At 39.7% G+C, this 24,626-nt stretch overlaps 1 protein-coding gene across 2 annotated transcripts in view; it reads right to left on the bottom strand.

Moving 5' to 3' along the window:
* dmxl1 (Dmx like 1) overlaps nt 1-24,626 on the bottom strand; it is a 55,760-nt gene that overhangs the window by 4,623 nt on the left and 26,511 nt on the right. Inside the window, exons 25-50 of one of the 2 annotated variants that reach the window (XM_083913222.1) lie at nt 24,476-24,573; nt 24,200-24,365; nt 22,925-23,053; nt 22,654-22,792; nt 20,736-21,532; nt 20,344-20,442; nt 19,766-19,933; nt 18,009-18,200; nt 16,977-17,053; nt 14,699-14,820; nt 13,961-14,218; nt 13,328-13,530; nt 12,842-12,990; nt 12,531-12,616; nt 12,204-12,405; nt 11,478-11,595; nt 11,020-11,082; nt 8,418-8,504; nt 6,841-6,959; nt 6,193-6,337; nt 4,058-4,118; nt 3,274-3,401; nt 2,188-2,265; nt 1,905-1,996; nt 1,090-1,142; nt 352-569 (exon numbers count right to left, since the gene is read on the bottom strand). In XM_083913222.1, coding sequence (XP_083769348.1) covers nt 352-569; nt 1,090-1,142; nt 1,905-1,996; nt 2,188-2,265; nt 3,274-3,401; nt 4,058-4,118; nt 6,193-6,337; nt 6,841-6,959; nt 8,418-8,504; nt 11,020-11,082; nt 11,478-11,595; nt 12,204-12,405; nt 12,531-12,616; nt 12,842-12,990; nt 13,328-13,530; nt 13,961-14,218; nt 14,699-14,820; nt 16,977-17,053; nt 18,009-18,200; nt 19,766-19,933; nt 20,344-20,442; nt 20,736-21,532; nt 22,654-22,792; nt 22,925-23,053; nt 24,200-24,365; nt 24,476-24,573 — 4,047 coding nt within the window. The remainder of the gene's footprint in view (nt 1-351; nt 570-1,089; nt 1,143-1,904; nt 1,997-2,187; nt 2,266-3,273; nt 3,402-4,057; nt 4,119-6,192; nt 6,338-6,840; nt 6,960-8,417; nt 8,505-11,019; nt 11,083-11,477; nt 11,596-12,203; nt 12,406-12,530; nt 12,617-12,841; nt 12,991-13,327; nt 13,531-13,960; nt 14,219-14,698; nt 14,821-16,976; nt 17,054-18,008; nt 18,201-19,765; nt 19,934-20,343; nt 20,443-20,735; nt 21,533-22,653; nt 22,793-22,924; nt 23,054-24,199; nt 24,366-24,475; nt 24,574-24,626) is intronic. The other variant, XM_083913223.1, reaches the window with a different exon arrangement.

The raw sequence follows: 24,626 nt of genomic DNA, 5'->3' as shown, positions 1-24,626 counted from the left end.
GAGAAAACTATAAAAACAGTTTTTTTATAATCCACTTTTTGGATTAAGTGGTACCAGCTTTCTGAAAAAAAAAAAATCTGGCTTCAAATGATTATGCTTTCTGGGAGAGTCTCTAACAAAGCAAACTGTCTGGTCTCCACTTGCGCCTGACCTTCAGCAAATGATAAGAAATTTTCATAGATTTCCCCTGAGCTCCCACCTTCCTGGAATCAAATCAAACCAAGATAATGTATGATGATGATATATCTAACTGACATGCCCGAAATAAATAAATAAACAAACAATATACATCTCAAAATATGATATCCAATATAGATGTACTTAATTGCATCAATTAACCAGTCAGAATACCTTAATGTTGCCCTCAGCTGATCCGCTGATAAAGCAGTCCTCAGTTGGATCGACAGCCAACGCTTTGACCGGCGAGTCGTGGGCCTGGAAACTCTGACGCTGGTGCCTGTGGGCAAGCTCCAGGACGCTGATCCAGCCCTTCCTTCCACCTGTGATAAGCAGCTGCTGCCTGCAGGCCATCGAGAGCACGGTGGCTCCAGACTCGTGACAGAAGAAAGCTGACAAGAAAGAGAGAAAGGGTAATGATGGGATATCATGGAGAAGATGGATAATTTAGAAGGAATGGGATAGAAATTAGAGAGGCATTAAAATGGAAATAAAAATAGAGAAAATATGGTGGGTAACACTTTTATGGCTTCAGTTTACAACTATTTTATTTCTTTACTATTAATTCATTATTTTCCCAAATTATCAATAAACAGTCCACAGATCATGCCCAGACAGGGTCATTATCCACCACTGTCTAAGTTTCTTTCCCTTATCTGCTATTTGATGCACATTAGGGCTGCAACTAATGCTGATCCTAATAATACAGAAAATATATTTTTTGTTAACTGTTTGGTCAATAAAATGTCCTAAATAAATTCTAATTACCCCAAGTACAAGCAGACTTTAAATTGTTTTCTTCCACCAATAGTCCAATTCTCCAAAATATTAATTGTATTATCAAAAACAAAGAAAAAAATAATATTAACTAAAGCAACTACTCACATTTGAAACACAAATGCTGCATCTTACCATGTACAAGGCTGTTCGCAGGAGTCACCAGAGTATCCCACAGACACACGTTCCTGTGGAGTCAAAAAAACATTCCCATATTTGATTCAAAGGACATTAACCCGACAATACCAGACCCGCTCAGTTCATTTTTTCCAAGGGGCGTTATCATCAGCCATAGACAAAATGCCTCTGGATGCACTTGGATGAACCTAAAACCAATCAGAGCAACAAATCTTGTAGTATTGCTGAGTGACTGTCAAATGTGAACAGACACCAGCGTGCAGATATGAGCTGTGATGGTGTAGCATCAATATGTCTGTGAACGAGGGTTGCCGTTTAGCCAACAGAATTTGAAAATAGTACTTTAACAGAAAATTCCACATTGGCTGCAGCCATCTTGTTTTTTTTTGAAAACTCATCAATGGCACTCCCCTTTACTAAAGTAGGTTAACACTTGCTGTAGTGTCCCCGGCCCAAGTTAAAAATGACATCTTCCCGTATTTTACGTAAAGCACGAAGGCTCTGCAAGTTGCTAGTTATCATCTGAAACATGCCCCATATGAGTTAAACGGTTGTGATTGGCAAGGGTCAGGTCGGCCGGAAGACTGTCTGAACAGGAGGGGGGCAAAATGTATCTGTCAGGGCAAATAAAATATGAAATTGCAGATCTGTCTGGTTCCCAGGCTGGGTCATTATCCCTGTTGGAACCAGTACAGTGGAGCTGAACGGAAAAAAATCTGCATTTAGTTAGAAGTTCATGAACCAGAATTCAGTTGGGAGGAGAATATTTGAAGACGACGAGACAAAACTCTCTTTTCTTCCAAGTCTCTTACCTGTTGTCTGTTGAAAGACCTGCAGAGGCAATGAGGGAGGAGGAGCCCACAAACACAAAGTCATGAGCGGTCTTGTTGTGGCACTGCAACGTCTGGCAGAGAGAAACAAAGGAGACGGTTAGTAATAGTGACAGTAATAGAGAAGCAGGTGAAGAGTAAACAAAAATGAGAATGACAGGGAGAGAGCGTGAGGACACTAAGAACGTCTAGGCAAACAAAACAAAAAACAAACATGTCGGAAAAATTAAAGGTAGTACATTGATCTGCTCAGTGAGTTTCTTACCAGGTACGGTTTAGGTGCATTTCCGCTTGTGTTGGTCTGCCAGAGACTCAAACCTCCATCAGCATCGACGATACCGAACTACACAAAACATTCAGGGAGCAGGTGTCAAACTTTGCTGAAATTAAGCTACAATTATCCTATATTTTACATCAGACAGACAAAAACATATTGCCAGGTGCTCCTCCTGAGTTTGTGCACCCACTGAGAACCTTCTGGATCGGGATAGTTCTCAAATTGTCGTCCAAAACATGTCAACAGCCTCATAAGTTCAAACACCACTTGCATAACTAAAATCAAGCTCTCTGCTTGCCCTCTTCCTTCCAATTTGTTTGCAAAGCATATTTCACTCTTTTGGCCAGAGCAGGCAGATAAGATGGTACTGGCGCAGGAGAGGCACCATCTGAGAAAGTTATTAGCTTGAGGCGACTGCATGAGTTGAGAGCAGCTGAATCACTCAGCGGAAGAACAAAATGTGCTGAAGCCAAACTCCCCACTGTGGTTCGTGTCTGACTGGCAAAGTGTGAAAATGCTGCTTAATCTGACATGGCTCTGATCACAGTGCAGTTATGTTACAAAGCTAAGAATAGTTTGACATCTGGATGGTGGTAGTTCATTTTACAGTGCATATAATATGACTTTTTCAACACTGATACCAAGTACTTATAACAATAATTCATTAATCAGCTGTATGCCTCCCTGTGTGGAAAGAATGTAAGGCAACACCAAGTCTAACTTAAACATTGCTCTGATAAAACAAAATGTAAAAAATACATTTATATATATTAAGTTACTAAATTATTATTTGTTATTAAAATAAAAAACAAGACTAAAGAATTGAATTTAAGAGATCCTACCCATTGAGTTAGTATCTGATATCTGTATTGGATCCGTGCATCCCTAGTTCATATAGTACGAGTGTTTGTGTGTGTGTGTGTGTGTGTGTGTGTGTGTGTGTGTGTGTGTGTGTGTGTGTGTGTGTGTGTGTGTGTGTGTGTGTGTGTGTGTGTGTGTGTGTGTGTGTGTGTGTGTGTGTGTGTGTGTGTGTGTGTGTGTGTGTGTGTGTGTGTGTGTGTGTGACGGTGTAACCTTGTTTCCCTGGTGGTTGAATCGTATCCTGGTGACTCTGGAGTTGCCTGGACTTCTGAAGCAGATGATCTGCTGGGAGTGACCCCACTCAAACATTCTGACGCTACCATCCTGTGCTCCTGTCAGGTCTGAAAAACAGGTCTTTATGATGTGACAATGCACTTGATAAGATGTCATTAATTCATTCATCATTTTAGACTATTAGACATTTGTGTGAAACATTGTCACAATTAGAATATTATTCTTAACTCATGTCCAAAAATGTTTTATGTGAGGTCATAGTGACTTTGACCTGGTTATACGGACGTATGTGTGGGAAAAACCCGAAAACATAATGCCTCCAACTACAGGTGTCGGCGGCAAGGAGGCATTAGAAAACCTAATCTGCCATTGGCACATTTTCCAGTGACTCTCGTTGAGCATTCTGGTCCCAACATGAGGTTTTGGCCTTTCTCTGTTCCTAAAATCATCTCATGATTGACAGAATTAATTATTTATTTCTCACACACACGCGCACACCCTTTAATCCCCAACTCTGCAGTGTGACTGGAAAATACAAGTAGGGCTCACTCAGCCTTTTCTAAATCAACAGAAGCATTGGGTCCAGAAGAAAAAAACAAAACAAACTTTGCCACTTACTAAATATCTACATATAAGAAACTTTTGGGTGATATAATCCACCCGAAGGCTCTTTTTTAACATAAGACATTTGATGTCTGGATACCACCTTCAAAGTGCGGACACTGTTCCACTCTACTAACAGACATATCAGACTAGTACTTACAGTAAGGCAGTGTGGGATGGGAGGTCATTCTTCTTACATTGTTGATATTTCTCTTGATCATCTGGGAGAAGAAAAATGAAGAGGAGGAGAAGATGTTTAGTAAGCTGACTTAACTAGAAAACAATGCAGAACTTCACTATGATAAACAGTAATTCTTAACAACAGACACTTAAACAATATTACATTATTCTGAAGCCCTTTCCACACAAAGAAGAAATTCATTGCTGCCTTCCCTTTATCTGTTAAACTAATGGCTTGTTACTAATGGATTGCAATGAACTTTTATTTGAACGTGAAAAAAAGTGCAATAACATTTACGCAACAATTTACGGACGTCTCTTTAGTTAAAATCCAGTTAGAAAGGGCAGAAATATGCTAATCTAACCATTATGCCAAAGTACATATTTAATGCTACATTTCTCTATCAAATTATAGCATACATTGTCTTAATATACAGTATAACTATTTCCCATCCTGTATTATGACTGGTGGCTCAGAAAGACATACATTAACAGCAATATCTGCCAAGAATTGTATTTATTATTGTCTCTAAACGTATTCTGCTCCAACCATGAGCACACTGCTTGACTGGTTGGTAAAATAATTACAATGCAGAGTGGCTCTTACTGTCCAGTCTGCATATCAAGAGCAACTAGTGAGCTGTTTAATATCAACAAAACATGACTCACAGCTGACTCGATTCAAAGACACTGCTACCACCAGAATAAAATGAATTTCCCTCCCCAGTCCCCACTGCTCATGTCAAGTTTCTCTGCTCAGAAAAACAGGTTTTTGTAGACTCTTCCATTAAAAAGCATAAAATGATAGAGGTTCGGGTCTGGTGTCTCACAAGCTGTAGCAGTCAGCAACATCTTTGTTCCTTTGGAAGTCAATGAGGGAGCCAATGTCAGCAGCTATAATGCTTTTGGCAAACTGAGCCCAGAGAAAGATGAATTATTAATTGAAGTCATTTAAACTTTGCTTTGAGTACAAAGAAGGGCAGATTCAAAACAAACATATTTAGCGAAGCTCCAACCTCTGAGATTTGCCTACTCAACAGCAATCCTTGTTTTAATGTAAGAAACACCCTAACTTAATATAAATGTATATTATAAAAAATAGCAATAGCAATAGAGTGAGATAGATTAACTAGTATTATATTGTCAGACCTCAACAGTGCTCTGTAAGCACTGGACTATATTCTGGCTTCACAGGTTAACATTCTGGGACAGGCAAAAAAAAAGCCCCGTCTGGCTTCTTCAAATGTATTTTCATACTGTACAGAGATGAATTAAAACAGCGGTTTCCAAAAAGGTAAGAAACCCAAACATGAGGCTTATTTTGTCTCGATTAATTAATGATTTTTTCAAATCGTCAAATCTTTGCTTGATCTATAAAATGTCAGAACATAGTGAAAATGTTCTCTCTTTGCCAAAGCACAGGTGACTTCTTCAAAATATTTTGGTCAGTCAGCAGATACTAACAATTGGGAAGATGGAATTAGGAAATATTTGTCCGCTTTGCTTAAAGAATGACTACATGCATACATTACCCTTATCCTACTGACCCATGCTAATATGTTGTATATTGGCCCACTGGCATTCTGCAATAATAGCCAGAATTTGTATGCGCAATTGCCACTTTATATTAAATGTTGTTTTTTTATTACGGTCTGCTCATTCATTGTCAAGTTTTGTTGTTGTTATGATATGCCAAATCTTCTTATGCTACATTTTTACTTGATGTCTTTCCCTTTCTCTCTTCTCTTTACCTGCCAATGGGACAATGGCAATGCAAATTAGCCACCTGGCTACAATCCCACACATATTTACATGTAAATGTTCAATAATATGTGTTATGTCCCATTTAAAAAAACAAAACAAATAAATACAAATACACCCACAAATGACTACAATGTATGATATACACAATGTACAATCTAGATGTAAAGGTGCACAGTTGCCTGGCTTTGGAAAATGGCTGTCGGATACGTAAAGTATGAAAAATTTGCCCTTAAATCACGCGAAACAATCTAAGACAGAAATCAGGAATGAAACTTAATGAAGCAGGACAGGTGAGGCAAACAAATGGCTCAGGTAATATAAATCACATACAACTTCACGTCTAGATCTCACCACAGCTGCACCCCGGCCTGTTTGCACTCCTCCTAGCCACGGCATGTTGATAGGAGTGCCAGGGCTACTGTGAGTGTACGGTGTGGTGCCGTGGAGTGCGGCAAAGTCATCGCGCGCATGGACCACCAGGAAGTCATCACCAACACTACAGAGACAGAATAATAATAAGGTGTATGAAGCATTTCCATGCCAAAATCTCAAAAAGAATACTCAGAAAGTTTGAGAAAATAGCATCGATAAAAAAAGATTGATACCAATGTCATCTCTGTGCAATCAGTTTAGAGATAGAAATTATACCAGCATTATTATTATATGCATTTATAGATAAACTATAACAGATAATGGGTATGCAGGACAATAATAAGAATGCGTACTGAAAGAAAGTGACTCGGGTCTGAAATGCTAAAATAATATCTCATAAAGGAGCATCCATACATAAATGCATAGATTATGCTGCATATCCAAACATAGACACACAATGCAAATGCATATACACTGCCTACACAGTCATTACTGTACCAATCACATTGTCCCACGCCCACACTCAATTCAGTTCTGTTGGTATGAGGGTGAAAAGTATGTTGATGTTACTCTGGATGAACTCTGCTGGCGCGCACATACACACACACACACGCACGCCTCTCTTACCCTTTGGCTTCGGCTTCATCGTCATCAATCCATGTCAAGATCTTTGTGGCCAAGATAGATGAGACATCCAACTCCTGAATGTCATGGGTGGAGGCCATGACTAAACAATTACGATTTGCCTGGGAGACAGAGAGCGTCAGAAAGTGGATAAACGGAGAGGTGGGTGACAGAGAGGTTAAGGGTGAGGACAAAAAGGAGAGGCTTACTGTGTGTGCAAAAGTGTTCAAGTTAGAAAGTCCACATAAGTGACACAAATACTTTTTCCAACTCTTCTATTCTGCCAAAACATCCAACTTTTTGCTCTTAATGATGACCTGAGGTCCACTCTCCTTTGATCTTCACTATCACTGCTTCCCTTTATATAACTATCTACATTCAAAGAGTATCACAGAGTGAACATCTTCCTCTACCAAATAAAGAAAACACAGGCTCAACAGCATCAAAGGAGCTAGGATATGGTGTAAGGGTTGTGCCACTGGCAAAAAGAGTTTGATATTTGTTTTGAATTTAAATTATGTGCTCTGATCCTGTTGGTCAAGGTGAAGCTAATGACATCAGTTTGATAAAAATTCTGTTTCTGAATCCACCCCAGTGTAAAACTTCAAATTCAGACTTCAGAATTGTATTTTATTTGGCTAGTGGCACATCTGTTTGATCATAGAAATCATGTTACCATGCACTGCTGGGCTAAACTGACTTAAAGCAGTATGGACTGATTTCTGTTTGCCACTTGGGGACACACAACCCCTGACATATTATCCCCTTATGAAACTGAAATGCAAAGGCAACAATTATTTTGCGTTTCTGGCCACCGTTAAGTCGTTTAGGCTTTGTTTTTGGTCTCCACAGACTCTAGAGGGAAATATTTAGCTCTTTAGCTGCTAAAAGTTCTACTATGTTTCAAGGGTAGTGGCTGACTAGAGTACAATAGGTTTATGAGAACTTTTTTTCTGCCAAAAAGGCTGTGGTTAGAAAGAGGACGATGAGAGCGGTAACGCTGCATCGAAACAGTAAAGTTAAAACATTGTTCCTTAGAGCTTAGTATGAGACTGCAGAGATGGAGTGATTATTCTCGGTTGGTTCGTCATAAGAAGATAACTTTTACATGACTGACCCACTGTTTATATAAAAAATATAGATTAGAGAAGCTTTAAAATGGGTTTAGAGAACATCTCTGATGGCAATAATCATACTGTAGCTGTGTTTCACAGTGAATGGTTGAGGAAACAACTACTGTACCACAGGTTACTTTACTTTCTATCAGTTTATTTTTGCTGCTCAGGTTTTATATTTGTAGTTTTCCAACAGATACAGGTAAGGTTGGAATATTTTTTACAATAAAGAAACAAAGAAATGTCTAGATATTTTTATACATTTCATTTTTCAGTAACCGAGTTAAAACTAAAATAACTTCTATATCACCGCACTTGTTTCCATAGTACTGATCACTTATAACATTACTCAACAAACTGAAGCAGATGGCCAGATAGATTGACAAACCTCCAAAGTCCTTAGTTGGAGAGCATATATTAGAGTACATTGCATTGTTCAGTCACACCTTTGTAAAAGAGCTGTACCTTGTTAATGGCAAAGGCTGTGATGATGTCAGATTCCTTATGGATAATGCGTGCCTTTCCTCCAGGAGAGCCCAGATCTGACTCAGTCTGCGCACACACACACACACACACACACACACACACACACACACACACGCACACGCACACGCACACGCACACGCACACGCACACGCACACGCACACGCACACGCGCACGCGCACGCGCACGCGCACACGCACACGCGCACACGCACACGCACACGCACACGCGCACACGCACACACGCACACACGCACACACGCACACACGCACACGCACGCACACACGCACACACACCAGGGAGATTCAAGCATTACAGTTGAAACATTGGTAAAAATGTCCTGCACACAAATAACAGCCATAACTTCAGATACAGTAAATTTCCCTTTGTCCTACAGAACAAATGACCTGACAAGATCCATGAGAGGAGTTGATGAATGAGGTGTCAAATTATTTGCTGTCAAAGATGACAGAGCTGATGCTGAAAAAGAGCCATGGCTCAAGCTCAGCCTGCTCTTTGTTTCCACACTGTAACGTGCACTCAATGTTGATGTGTTTGTTTGTCTTGCCTTTAGAGGTTAGAGGTGCATCAGGCCACCTTTTTAACCACATAACTGGGTTAGTGCCATCAGATAGCATGAGCAAAACAACCCTTGGGGGATGAGTGCACACTGTACTATAGAGGCCCTACGTGACGAAAACAGCAGCAGAGTAGAATATACTGTAGCCATGCATATTGTATAGAGATGTAACATTCTGATGTTACTCAAAATGAGACAGGCCTCCCTTGAGCACGATATTGAATTAAAGTCTTTACTGCATTTATTCAAGGGGATAGGTCCATGTCTTTTCCTGTCAGATGGAATAAAGTAAAACTTGCAGAAATCTAAATGTGGTGGTTTGCCATTTTCGCCAAGCACATAATCCCTGTGGGGCGCAGATTCACTGCGACAGTGTTGGGCCCATTAATCAGAAGCTATTCAGCTTTATAGCTTGTCCTCTGGGAGAGTGGGTTAATTAACACTGAGCCAAATGGAGTAGCTACAACATGGCAGCTTACACAGCGAGGGGCAGAAGATTAGAAACATCTATGAAGCGTCAGTGTACAGTAAAATTTGAAATCTATGGTTCACATTCACATGAAAATTTAGAGAGCTGAATGTAAGAATAATCTAAAATGCTGACAGGAACATTCCGAGTTCATGGCCCAGAAAATATATGTAGTTTAATTCTGTCAAGATCACAATTTTAAAGTTTCTTTGATTATATGTGACAGGCCACCTTTACTATACTACTGTAGGAGGCAAATACAAGACACATGATGTGCATGTTATACGTATATATGGACACTCATATGTAATCAAAAGTAAAGTTCATACCGCCAGTGCTACAGTATGGTGATGTGAAGTATTTCTCATAATGTTTCACAACCTCTAAAATGCAGCATAATCATGGGTCTTGACAAATTAGAGGTAATATTGTTAATAATGAAGACATCACACATTTTTGTTTAGAGTTACCAGAGAGTAAGGATGCATGATCAATCATATAAAAATCTCTATTACAGATTTAGCTACCACAATTAATCAAACTGGATTTTGGTGTGATATTGACTTTAGAGTTATACTCTGGTTCATCACATTCTTTAAAGCACGCTGGTAAACAGTGTGACGGATTATACAGTTTTGAATTTTCTTTTGTCAATTACGACCAAATTAATCTTAAAATTTTTTCTGCAGTCTGAGTGCAACGATCATGCAGCCCTACATAAGGGATCAAAGGTATGTTTTTAATGATATACTACAAAAAAAAGCAAACAGCATGGTTTTACTCATAAAACACTCAGTGTTGCCCACACATGTACTTTACTTGAACAGGCTGCCCAGGTATATTAACGTTCTCTGAAGTATTAGTATATTTTTTGTATGTGAACTGATTCATTTAATTTGGAACCAAATTTCACAAGCACGAGTTGCACACGGACATTTTTATCATCCATAAGCTGTTAGCAACATGTAGTCAGGCTTGCACAAGAAGTGGATTGGTGTGCGTGTCAATCACACTATGGCTGGTGCAAATAAAAAAGTGGAGCTGGAATATCCTGTTACCAATGAGCTTAAACAGCAATGGAGAGAGAGAGTTGTGTATAAGACGAGGAAGGTGTTATTGTTTCCCCACCATTGTGAGTGGAAACTAATTGTAACACTCCTCCTAACACACGTGTTTTTGGTTAAAAAATATATCTATTTATTTTGGGAATGCGTTTGAGGAAGTTATTAGTAAGCGTTTAAGGAGTCGAGCGAGAAGAATACAGCTTATATACGAAGGCAAACATGCCTGTGAATCTATTTCTTTGGGAAACACTGACATAGAATTTTCCAGATTATAATCCCCAGGAGTTGGCAACAAAAATGTCTGTCCCACTTCTAGGGTTGGGCATTGTTAGTTAACAAGATTAAGGATCTAATCAAATGACTTCTTTAGTTTTCAGTACTGTCACACACACATAATTCAGTCAGGACTGAGATTTGGTGCCCATCCCATCTCAATATCAAAAGTCAGAGTTTATCTGAGGCAGCAGTACCTGATGGTTTCCTGTCTCCTCCATCCCTGAACATTTCATATTGTCAGTCTGGTCCTCACCCGACTTTAATGTTTGGGGAAGCAGAACAGGGTAGTCACACACGCACACAAAACACACATAACACAAACACACAACATACAAAAACAACCAGGGATGAACCATGCAGTCAAACAAACACATAGACTGAATTATTGTGCTGTTAATCAAACAGGGTGTAATTACTGGAATAAAGCATCAACATGCAACTGGAGGCAGTAATACATGTGGTTAACATGCAGAACAAAAAAGCACAAATGCGTCAACAGCAATAATTATGCAGTTTCCTGGGGGTAAATAGAGCGACTTACTGTGGATTTGATCATAAAATAACAGTTAATATGTTATTCAGTGAATTTGCTAGCTGTGCAACATGGAGGCAGTTCATGCAGAGGGGTTGGCATGATGTAAACATTATGTACCTCAGTTGGGTCCCGTTTCTTCGTAAAGATGTTTCTAATGAAAGTCTCTTGAACTTCTTCCTGCTTGACCAGGAACTGCCACAGACGCTTCACTGGCAGCGCAGAATGGTGGCTAGTCCTGAAAATAATACAACACCTCCTGCATATTAACACTAATGCTCATTAAATCAGTTGCAACAGTTCACTGAAGCACAACAAAATGTGTAAGAAAATATCATTCAAGATTTGTGCCATTGGTGCTGGTCTGAAAACTCCACATATCGGTGCTTAAGGCAAAACGCATCAAATGCAGGGTAGAGTCCTCCAAGAACAGTAAATCCATACAGTGTCTACTGTACAGGCCATGCGGAAATCAATAGGGGTCACATGCTGAAGGATAAAACATGTCTAAATACAATTTACTGGTATGGATGTGTTGTACAGATATATCTGGTGCTGAAGGATAAAACTGAAATAAATTGAACATCATTAATTCATGATGTTTGAAAGCTGAAGGCGATATCCTAAAGGATAAGTCTGTTTTTTTTGTTAATCCTGCTGAGAAGAGAAAGAAACAAACCAGAAATATAAACTCCTTAGTGGAGGTGTAAATCTCTCATAATATATATATTTTTACTTGAGTTACTGATCTCCTAGTATGACTCACCATCTGACTGACCATTCTGACCAGCACTGACAGCACTAGTGAGTATGGTGTGGCTATGTAAGACCATCTCATGGCGTTACCTGAAAGGGGTGTTGGATGGTTCAAACAGGGCTTTGTGTCTTAGCAGTGCAGGGCCGGGTGCAGCCGTTTCATTCTGAAGGGGGGTGGAGATGTACTGGGAAGGGGGGCCCCCGAAAATCTCCAGCCTTTTCTGTAACACCTGCTCCCAACGCTGCAGCGTCTTCAGCACAGCATGACACAGAGGAGAGCCTATAGGTAGATCTGTGTTAAACAGAAAAGTGAAGGAAATACGATTAGCTCAGACAGGCAGTGAGAAAGTGGAGGGCACTTATCTACATCTTGAACATTAGTAAATAACAGTGGGTGTGGTGTATTTTAATGTTTACCTAATAGATCATATCCTGCCATTGGGTAAAAGGACTTGAGGTTGACCAACACCAGCTGAACCATTGCTAGACGCATTAAACACCAACTGAGAGGGAAAAAAAGCTAAATTAGATTACAATTTTGAACATAAATACTCTAAATGGTCCCAAAGCTCCTTAAAAAACAGGGGCATTGTGTTCAGACTTAATGTGGAGCAACATTTAGAGGCAGAATACAAAGTCAATGGAAAGACACAAACTCTGGGAAGCTTGAATTGATGGGGAGATAATACACTCTTTGCAGGAAAATCCACTCATTGTTGTGTCATTACCTGTATGAATTGTGGTTCGAATGCTCTCTTTGCGGAGAGCTGAGATCAAACACATCTTCATATTCATAATCGTCTTCCTCTTCATCTTGACTGCCCTGGCTCTCCTCCGAGTCATATTCAATTCTGTCTTCTGATGGTGGCAGTGAAGGCTGAAAGAACACAACAACACACTTTTAGCTTAACACAAACACCTATCCATTACCAGTCAGCATTAGTACATGTTATTTATTATAGCAGATTAACACACTTTTAATTGTGTAACCTTACAATGGCGTGCTATTTTAATCTCAAGGGCCTTCCTGGTTAAATAAAGATATCAACCACAACCATAATATCTTCAAAAATAGAGAATTATGCTGTTATATACAAATCCTGCATATAAACCATCCTCCCGATGAAAAGTCAATACACTCAGACTGAACGAAAAAGAAAAGTGTGTGGATATGAAAGGGTTGTTTCTGGGGTCGTTGTTGATATTTTCGTTACCTTGGCGATAAAGTAATCCCAAATGCTGAGCTCTGGAGGGACAAATCGTTCTTTAAAGATGGAGGTAGCTTCTTGTTCCACTACAGGGCCATGCTTGGGACTGGATGGGCCCTCCCGCTCTATGCCAGATTCGTCTTTGGATCCATTGCGCGATGACAGAAGCCGGAATCGTCTGGATTTCCTGTCTGAGCCGCTTGGTGAGACTGGGGTGTTGAGAGAAAGTGTTTGTTAAATTCTAAATCAATGATTACAGCGCTCATCACAACTCTACCCATTCATGCATTCCCACCTCATATACAATACATAAGACACGCCTGATGTTTTTGCTGATGACTTACATTAGCTTTAATTATTGCAATATCTTTGTAAAAATAGAAAATAAATCAGTTTAAATACCAAATAAACAGGTGTTACAGTTGCATTACATCAGGTTTCCTGCCAACCATGATAGAGTAGCACGAGTGTGAGGGAAACAGCTCCCACACTAATAGGTTGATGGATTTCACTATGACCTAGAGACGGGAACCCAATTAATTTAGAAGCACTGATTTGATTTAGCTACTGGGTCACCTCCAAAAGAAAAACCCCACAGAGAGACAGGCACTCAGGCAGACCAAACTAATCCCCACCAACCTGTTGGGGGTGTTCTTGTTGGGCTGTTGGGTTTCTCTATGACAGGGGTTCGGGCGCCTCCTCCGAACACTGTCACCCAAAGCTTGCTGTTGAGGGGGTGGGCCACGATGCGAAACAGCTCGTTGCTGGAGTGAGTGGCCATGCCATGGACAAACAGACTGAGGTAGACAGCAGTCAGGATCTCACAGAGCAGCACAGCTAAGCCTGGCTGGCTCTCCTCGCTTGCTGAGCTCAACAGGCGAATCAGAGAGGCAATACCTGGAGAGTGGGACACGAAGGAAGGACAATGGGGAAATGAAAAGGACAAAAGAGAGACAGGAAGCAGTTAAAGAACCAGTTAAAATGTGTAAACTACAAAAACTAAAAAAATTAAAAAAAATTCACTGACTAAAAATATTGAGCTTACTAAATAAAAAAATCCATTGTACAAACATCTACAAAAACAAAACAAAACACAGAAAGAAGAATATACAGCCCAATGCAAGTCAACTTATTAACAAGTATTGTCTGTGCGGCCAACCCTGATATAATTCCTTTGTCCTACAGACCTCCATTGACGGATAACTACTAAATAGACAGTAAGCCAAGTGATCTTGGAGCATTCAGACAACAAATGGAAGTTGTTTAGTACTGAGAGATGGACAGAAGTATTTTTGTCTTGGATCTTTTACTTGTTAAGAAAAATATACTTTGCTTCTTTAAGTTCAGGCAAAAACGTGTTTGATTTGGTTGATTTACCTGGCCACTGTGCAGGGGAAGTGTTGGGCTGAACAGACTCATCCATGCTGACAGTCCTGACTGGCTGCTTCTGAGACAACAAAACACTCTGATACACGATACCTGTGAAAGGGTTCACATGGCTGTGGGAGACAAAACAAAGCCACCACACACAATCAGTATCAGAGGGCTGGACTGAAAAGGGGTTTTAAAAAAATTGGATTAACTTGTGTAAATACCAAAAAAGAGGAAAGAAGCACTGCTGTCAAGCTCTGTAAATGTCAAGACATGAAATGCTAACAGGGTGCATTTCTGTTTTATGCTCTGTGGTAATAAAGAAGAAAAACTTTATGATGAAGAAAGCTTCAGTACTCAAGTTCTCACATCAGGTAGCTTTTCAACACGCACACAAAAAAGAGGACATTTTTACAGAGAATATGAAATTCTGAACCCACTAGGGAGTCCCTTCTAAGCTTCTGCAAAAAAAACCCAACTGATTCCACATCAAAAAGAATCCAAATGTCAAAGGGAACATAATTCAGGATGAGTGGCAGTCACTGAGGACTTAATGGATTTGTTGTGAGAAAAGCATTATGTCACACACAGTGTAGACATACAGTAACCTCTGGTGCTTTTTAGGGTTCATATGGATGTACCTGTGAGTTGTTTTCTTAACGGTTAACTAAATAAAACTGAAGTTAACAAGATAACAGAGAGAGAAAAGAGCAGAACATGTATCAAAACACTGTCGGCTGGTTGGCAACACTCAACCCCCGCAACCTACATCCTGAAATACCTTTTAAAAAATTCACACCCTCTCTTGTACTTGCTCTCTCACTCACACACAAGAGGGTAAGAAACTAAAGCACAATTTCATCAAACCACTGCAGCAACACACCAGAAGAGTTTATATCATAATTACCATAACAAAGACTGTGTTAAATTAGAAATAGCCTTGTTAATTTGGTTAGGCTGTTCAACTCCCAAATGTATGTGATAGATGGCTCTGTGTGTATGTGTGTGTGTGTGTGTGTGTGTGTGTGTGTGTGTGTGTGTGTGTGTGTGTGTGTGTGTGTGTGTGAGTAAAGTACATGGTGTGTAAGGAAGCTACAAAACCAAGTGCTTGTTTAATCAAATTGCTTAAAGTAATATGAGGTTCGAATCACCAAAGTCTGAGATCTTGCTCTGAAAGAATAATTATTTTTTTTCTGTTGGCTTAAAGAAAACTCTTTTTTTGACACATTCATTAATTTATACAACTGATTCTATCTCTGGGGTGACAACACTGTGGCTTTAAAGGTCCCAGTCTGGTCAAGCATTAGTAAAAATGCACACCATTCAGCAGTCTGACAGAACTGTGACACGGACTCACATGGCAGCACAACTGTACACACACACACACACACACACACACACACACACACACACACACGCGTACATAAGCGCCTTAAATAAACAATGTTCCCCCCATCTGTCAAAACCAAATTAAATATTTACAATAAGACTGAGAAATAGCAATCTTCATGAATCATTCTTAATGCAATCAAAACAGACAAGGGCATGTCATATTTTTGTTTGTCTCTTTCCATGTCAATAATACCCCTATAGTACATTGTAAAAGCATGTGCTAAACTGATTTGCCATAAACATAGCCATTTGAAAATAAATTTTCACTTTGGTATTACATTTGTAGTGTTTGACTTAAGATGTATATGTGCATTTCCCTCTTGCTTGGGTACCAGTAGTTGCGTCCTTCACCCTTATCTCTTATTATTCTGCTCCAATAAGTAAGTAAGTGCCACACACACACACACACGCTAATTAACATTATTTTTGCAAGCATTTTGTCTTTTAAATGTTAACAAAGTCAAATCACTCTCGAAAGATGAATAATCCAGTGGCGGCTAGTGCTGTTAAAGGAATCGTGTCAAGGTGAATGTGGTGAAAAATTTAAAAAGTGTATCAAAGTTAAGCATCGCTTGAAGTCATATAAAGAATTCAAGAAGCTTGCTCGGAGAGATGCTGTACTGTAGGTACTCACTATGAACTCAAACCCTTTTAAGTGGGGCTGAATAAAATATATTACTCCAAACACTAGGTATATGGGATAAGCGAAGATCTATTCCCCAAGATCCCACATTATTGTTAAGAAATGGATGGGGGCTTGACAATAGCTCAAAGTTTGTGATGTATTAAAGTTCACTTTGAAGCTGCTGATAATTCTTGCTTTGTGGAACGCTCCCTACTACATGGCACCCTAGAGGGCTAATTGATTAAAATCCCTGCTTTGGACACTTACCTCTGGGTGTGTCCATCACATAGACACTGATATATACAGGCTGACAGGGAGGCAGCCAACGTGTGCATCACATAGATCTGAGATAAGGCAAAGGATAAAACACTGATTAATTTGTGTTTGACAAATATAATCAAAAAAACTTAAACACAACTTAAAGAACAAAGTTAAACTTTACATGTTGTGCATTTGTTAAACATTTATAAAAACTTTAAAATTAGTGTGTACATATGGGGGAATTGTTAGGTCTATATAAACCAAACATAAGTCAGAGTGTGGTCTTTACCTACTTCATATGTTATGTGTCCTGAAATAATTTTTGTTATAAATTGGCACTGTAAATAAAACTAAACTGAATTTAATTGAACCATCAATAAGGCCCAGGCAGTATTGCCTGCCCTGAGTACCACTGCAGATGGAGTTTAAGCTCCCTTCCTTAGGCCGTAGATACAGAGTTCTTGCACAGAGGAAAAAAAGATACAAAATCTCTTGTTTGCACAGCAATTAATAGCCTTAATTTGCAGATGTGATCGTGGTGCTTAAGCACTTTATGTATTCAGCGTTGAGCTATTTTTCTCACATTTGTACTATTCATCCCTGTGATCTGTCTACTGCAGGTTGTTGCATTATGTGACTATGTTCTTTATAACCTGTCTGCAACCAAAATTCCTCAGGTGGGATACTAAAGTTTGACTTGACCTGCAAATCTCAAGAGCTTGCACTTAACACTGCACTTCCTTGGGTCCTCAGCAACACACCCGCAAGACTCCTTCAATGCTAATTAGATTTATGCTTCAACCGATGTACCTGCAATGATCCGTTATATTAGCCCAGATATAGACACTTAAAGCCAGACTCTTATAATTGATCTCAGTTTGGTAAAAAAAATATATTTCATTGACACACATAGCCCATGGTCATTGTCATTTTAAATAAGATCAAATTTATAACCCCTCTATCAAGAGAAAATGTCCATTTGTGCAATCAACTGTAGCCAAAGTAGAAATGGATGCATGAGACCAGAGCCCGCCTTACCTCATTGTTAACAACATCAGGATGTGGAGGAGAGTCGAGTGAATTAATGGTCTGCAAGATGTCATGAACCAGGTTGGTTAGGTAGACAAAGGGATTTGCCACCACTGTCTTTAAATTAGCTGTGCAAGCCATGAGAAGAGGGATAGAGGTTGGCTGACAACAAGGCAGTACTGCTGACTGGATGGAGTCATCCTGTGGGGAAAAACAGAGTGGTTCAACCATTTCAATATGTCTGCAGTTACACTAAAAGACAAATGCTCCAATGAATGCACATACCATTATGACTGTGATGATCATGTACAATACAGTAAATAAAATAATATTAAAGTAATTAGACTCATCACACCTATACACAGGGACATATGCTTAATCATATGTCTAACTCACAAGATCGGACCCATTCAACTTTTTATGAGGGTAAAAGAGAGGGCTCACAAAGAGATCTGGAAAAGAGAGGTGATGATTTGATCTGTGAAACAAAAGCCTTTTCCTGAGCCAGAAGAAGTCATACAGGATCTCATACTATGAGAATGCATGTGTTTGCCAGTGCATGTGTGAATGACACATAAAGAACTAAAGAGAGAGTCGTGTTCAGGGATCTAGTAAACAAACACAAATTCTTCTGTGTGCAAGAATACCACAGGCTTATGTTCGTTCCGCTCGATGAATCACATTCAGTTGTCACTAACCTCCTTAACAGAAGCTCTACAGACCGACTGAAGTTAAGTCAAAGAAAAAAAAAATACAGAAAGTTCCTCGATAACAATGGAGAAATTTGACAACCATGGGACCAGAGCTGGGACAAGAAAACAAACTTTTATGTAAAAAATGAAAGTAAGACAGTAAACAGAAATCCCAATGCTCATTGACTGCGCTAAAAATGTTGTTTCCATGACGGCTCATTGAGTTGTTTACCCCCTCAAATCTGACTCAACCTTCGAACAATCAGCCTGAGGCAAGACTCCCTCAGGAGTTTGGAGAATCAGCACAACCTACCAGACCATTGCTGGAAGTGTGCAGACCGCCAGTGCACAATAAGTGGGCCTGAGTGCGTAATTGTGTGTGTCTTGGGAAGAAGATGGCATCCTGTCCATCTTTCTCTGTGATCAGTTAAATAACACGGCAGCGCTGCTTACCAGTGTGAATGCTTTTACATGCAGCTGGTGGTTATTATTTTTCTAAACTTTGTGTTGCATAAATATATATTCTATTGACATAACTCTCATTCTTGGCTTAGTTATTAGTAATAACTAAGAGTTATTAGTAATAACTAAGAAAAAGAACAATCAATTATGAATTATTTTTCTCAATTTATTGTCATCCTATGTTAACTGAAACATGCTTGTTGAGTTTGACAAGTAACCAAAAAATGAGTATTAGTTTTTCGAAGGCAGGCAAAGTGTTTGTGAAGCTGTAACTGGCAAATGTATAATTATTAAACTTTCAAATTGACTTATACAAGACATCCATCACAAAACATTTTTTCTGTCTCATTTATTAATGAATATATTATTTTTCATTCTCTATATGTTAAAAGACAGAAAATCAAAGCAGACAGCAGGACCAACAAATTAATCTAAACATCCTACCGATCACAAATAATCCTACCAATTTTTCAATCAAGAATGGCCAGTCAAGTGGCTTATTGATTAAATGCCTAATTGTTTCACTAGTAACCTTAAATCAATTAGCACAGAGGCTACCACTGAAAAGTGTGTCTGTGTGTCAGTGGCTTTTAGTGTGCATGTTTTAATTACCTGATGAGACTCTTGAAGCAACAGTATGAGCTCCATGCGAACAGAGGCCAGTCCTCCACCATGGGAGCCATGCAAGCTGCAGTAGCTCAGAAACATCCTCAGTAAGGGCTGGTTACTCTGCAGCCAGTGTCTCCTGCTCCTCTGGCTGTCACTACGAGGACTCCCGGGCTGGAAAAGCATTTTTATTTGATGAATTTTATAATCAAAACAATCAGCAATCCCCTAAATATGTCAAAGATCTCCAGCTGGCTTGTGTTCAAACAAAAGTCCCAAAGTGATGTGCTAAAAATAACTATGTTTTAAAAAAATGCACATTAATCTGTTCTGTTAACAATAAATAAACTAATCTGTAAATGCACATTAAGTGTATAGTGCAAGGGTATGTATATAGAATTAGGTTTGCTGCTCAAGCTGAAGATTTACTGCAGCATGTTAAAATAATTTGAGCTATCTGAGGGAAAAAGGCTGCAACAATCTTTTCAATTGAAACTGTAAAGACACACTGTGATGTTGTGTTGCATCGATTTTTCGTCATGAACACCTGACAAATCTAGAAGCCACCAGCTATCTACACCCACCTGTTCCTCCTCCACCAACATCGAGACAGGGGTATCGCCCTGGATAGACAGCTCTGGCAAGCAGGGCTTGTAACTGCAGCAACGCTGAAGAGCCACCACCTGGGTTAAACAGGATAAAAACAAATTGTTAAAATCCATTTATCAAGAAGGATTTTTTTCTGCATGCGTGGGAGTGAAAGCAAAAAATTTCACCAAGTTGTCAAGGAGAAAAAGGCAAACAATTTCATAAGAGAAAACCACTGTAGTTGTTATCAATATGATGTTTATACACACACACGGGGAGATCATATCTTTAAAGTAAACGAAGACAGGAAAGATGTGTGGGAGTTATGTAAGGCATACTTACGACAGCCAGACTAATATTCTGTGACTAAATGTGTTTGTGCTATTACCTCTCTCTCCAACCACTGGTAGAGCTGGTAACGTAGCTTCCCACCATCGAGTTCATACCCCGTCGACAGCGTTCGGAGTTCATTGGTCATAATCTTCAGGCAGGCAGTAAACTTTAGCTGGGCGGCCAAGATGTCATTAGATGGAGCCAGGAAGTCATTGCGGTCCTCACTGTCCTCTCCCGTCACCGTCTCCATCAGCGATGACATGGCATCCTGCGAGTCCTGGAACACACTGCTGCTGTCTGCAGTTTTACCACACTTAGCATTTTTAGTGTCTTCTTCATCCTCATCATCTTCTTCCTCATCTTTATCACTGTCCCACTTCAGCTCCAGGGTCTCATCAGGATGTGTCAGTGATGGCTGGCTCCAGTCAAAACTTAACAATGAATCTGAATGGCTGTTGGATAAGCTGTTTCCGTCTGAATCGTAGCCGTTCAGAGCCGGCTGAGACCAATCTGGGTCCGATGTTTGTCCGTTCTTGCTACCTACACTGAGTTCGCCTGCAATGCCTGTATCCTCCGGGTTCGGGAGTTTGGAATGCTTGCGGACTTTGGGCATCTTGGAGAGGACTTCAAGTGCTAGCATGGGGCAGCCAGCTTGCAGGTGTGCGTAGGCAGCTGTGAAGAACAGCCTTCTTTCGTCGAGGCTAATGGAGTCAGCCCTGCGACGCTCAGCAGTCAGTCCAACTTTTGCTTTGTCTGAAGAGCCGAAATGGCGGCGAAGAAGGAGTGGATGGGTACGAAGGTAGGTGTAAAAGTTGAAAACCTCAGGGTTACATGTAGACACAGAAGAGGAACCTGTCAGAGAAAGAAAACTGGATTTTATCTGTCGGTGGAAAAAAATAGCCACCTTTAACCACAGTTTCTGTGAGGACAAGCTGTGTAAATGGATCAGACACAAAAATTGAGCTAATGCTGGCCTGATTTAATCGGTACTGAAAGTTTTGAGGCACGGAACTATGTGAGCACTTAAACAATGATAAACTGCACCATGACATAAGTAAAGAGTGAAGTTGAAAAACTGACATCTCTTTGATAGCGTCTAATGGACAAAAAGGTAATGCATTAAAGTCTACTCATTTTCATCCAGGTATAAACAAGTGTACATTATCCATAAAGCATAAGAACCATTTTAAACTTTCTATAATTTAGTGTATTCTTCTCTGTAAGCATCTTAAATGCGCTTTGGGAACATCATTTATAAAACACATGTAACACAGGATGTTAATATGGGATTGGTTTGGCTCTTAAATCAAAGTCAGGTACATACTAAATTCAGTTTATCTATATGTAAGGCACGTCTTGTATATTTTCCTCATTTAAATGGTCTTCTGTGTCCAGTAGGCTGTAAATGCAATTTTTTTCAACCTTAAAGTGCTAATCTGCACAATCTGCAGCACTCGCAGTTTTAACCTGCAATGCTGCGATTGACAGGTTTAAAATATCCACAAAGGGACCAGGGTATGAAGATATTTTAAAGGCATCTGACAGCATAGACTATATCGACTCAATTACAATTATATTTTAAATTTTACATGTCAGATTCTGGCTAAATTGTTTTTTCATTTAAAAATACATTGTATATTGAAACAATAATTCTCAGGGGACTATGCAGTAAAATCCTCAATAAATACTGAAAAAAATGATGTGAAAATCTGTCAAGTGCAAAACAATAGGGTGGTGGGCTTGCTTCCACCCAAAAGTAGGTTATCAATTTAGTGTAAAATAAATGCCTATAATACTAAACTGAGTGAGTTTTTAGCCATGGGCTAAAAAAATCACTACTCACAGCTTTCAAATCCATTTAATGGGATCTGTTTGGTGAGAGGATACACTTGTTTCAGTATCAAACTGTACCATCCTAATTTCACCTTTGCTTAGAGGTAACGAAAAAAAAAAGTAGAGCACTGCAGACCTACCAGCGTGACATTTGCTCACAGAGGACCCAGAGCTGGAGCTGTTAGGTGGCTGCTCGAGGAGGGTGTCCAAGGCTCTGCTGTAGTCCTCCAGGACCCAGTGAGCCATGCTCCGTAGGAACGGATCCTGGTGGGCTTGAATCTGACATATACAGAGAATTACAATGGCTCATTCTGGTGTCTGTTAATTAATCACAGTCCAACAACACTGGGTAGTACAATGAAATAGGCAGGCAAAACAATAGCTTATGGAGGCTGTACACAAAAGCTGCACCTGTTTATCTTGTCCCAGAACATGCCTCCGGAGGATCTTCTTATACGTGGACGAGGACTCAAACTCAGACTCATACAATCTGGAGATCACCAAGGCAAGCTGTAGGTCCTGCATTTTCTCAATACAGACCTGGAAGAGGAAATAAAAACAGGTTATCACAGTAGGTTTATCATTTAAAAATGGTTTCTGGACTACTGACACAGGCCTGAATGGGGTGAGATAAGAAAAGACTTAAGCAGACCAATAGTATATATTCTGAACACAGTAATGCAGTAGGACATAATGATCTTCAGAAGTTACAGCATTCTTGTTTGTTTATGTCTTGAAAGGGAAAGGTAAGAAAGTAAAAATATGTACACAGCAAAGAGTTAGTGGATAGATGAAGTTGTAGTTGCTCCCAACTGGTAAAGTGTGAGGTGCATTTTAATGAGACTACCTCCCAGCCAGTGAGAATAAAACAAAGTCAATGATACCCCTTCGCCTGGCTGATGCTCATTTCCATAAAATGCTTAGAGAAGCTCCAGTTACTCAGACAGATGTAATAATGTGACTAATTGCTTCAGGGACTTTCTAAACAGAAATAACCTTGATGAATAAAAGGTTAATGGACAGACAAGAGGACCAGAAAGTAGATCTATTGATACGTGAGATATGGAGAGCTGTGTTTTTTCTGGCTTAACTTAACCCTGGTGGTGGCAGAAATACTAATGCTACTAACCTTTACAACTACTACAGTCATTACCACATTTATTCCTAAAAATATGCAAGTTTACACATCAACAAACAAAAAATATGCAAATATATTTTCACGAAACGGGGGTAGTAGGCAGTGTCCCCATTTACGATGCTACAACAAGAGTGTGGTACAGCTGGCTTATAAATGTACCAACATGCTAATGAAAATTCTCACAAAAAGGAGGAAAGACAGCATCACCCAAGAGTCAGCTGCCAACATCAATAATTCTTCAGTGCATTGTGCTAAAAGCTCTTGACAAAGACACCACTGTGGGAATTTATTGAGATGTTTCAATAATACAAAGGATGCCACACATTACAGAAATACTGTTTTCTGTGAATGTGGTTTCTCTGTCTCTTAGTATTTCAAACACTGCCCTTGACTATGAATTGTTAGGGTACAGTGCTAGACATTTTATAATGAAAGAGAGCTGCACTTGACTTTACTCATTCTGAAGGTGAGGTATCTAACTTAGGTTTAGTGGGCAGACAAGTGGCACTTGTAGTTTAAACAGTGTGTCATGTCTATTTTGCACTTGCCTCCACAGCATCCTTAAGGGAGCCGGCTAGAAGGAAGAAGGCTGCAGAATGCTGGAACCGCTGCTTTCCCAACAGAGAAAATGCATTTTTCAGTGCTGCTTTTCTCCACCGGTCTTCGCTGAAGTTGTTGCGAAAAAACTCTGTCATTTTTGCATTCTTCTGAGACCTGGAGAGAAAGACATTATGGATTCATAACAACAATACTTGTGTCATAGCTCTACAGTAATCTGACATAACTTATAACTTTGTTAAGGGTAGTGCGTCCGTTTTGCCTACCTGTACAATCCCCAGACAACTGCCTTTTTTTTCAGTGCAAGGTAAAATATAGCTGCATCCAGAGGATCATTGTTTCTCTGTAATGAAGTCTTGGCAACCTGAAAAGAGTAGTTGAAAAAAAACCTAAGCAAAATTTCACCTATCTGACAGC

The sequence above is a fragment of the Echiichthys vipera genome (genome assembly GCF_963691815.1).
Source record: "Echiichthys vipera genome assembly, chromosome: 4".
NCBI classification, from domain to species: domain Eukaryota; kingdom Metazoa; phylum Chordata; class Actinopteri; order Perciformes; family Trachinidae; genus Echiichthys; species Echiichthys vipera.
The sequence above is the reverse complement of the archived record's forward strand: the minus strand, read 5'-3'. Positions and strand labels throughout refer to the sequence as shown.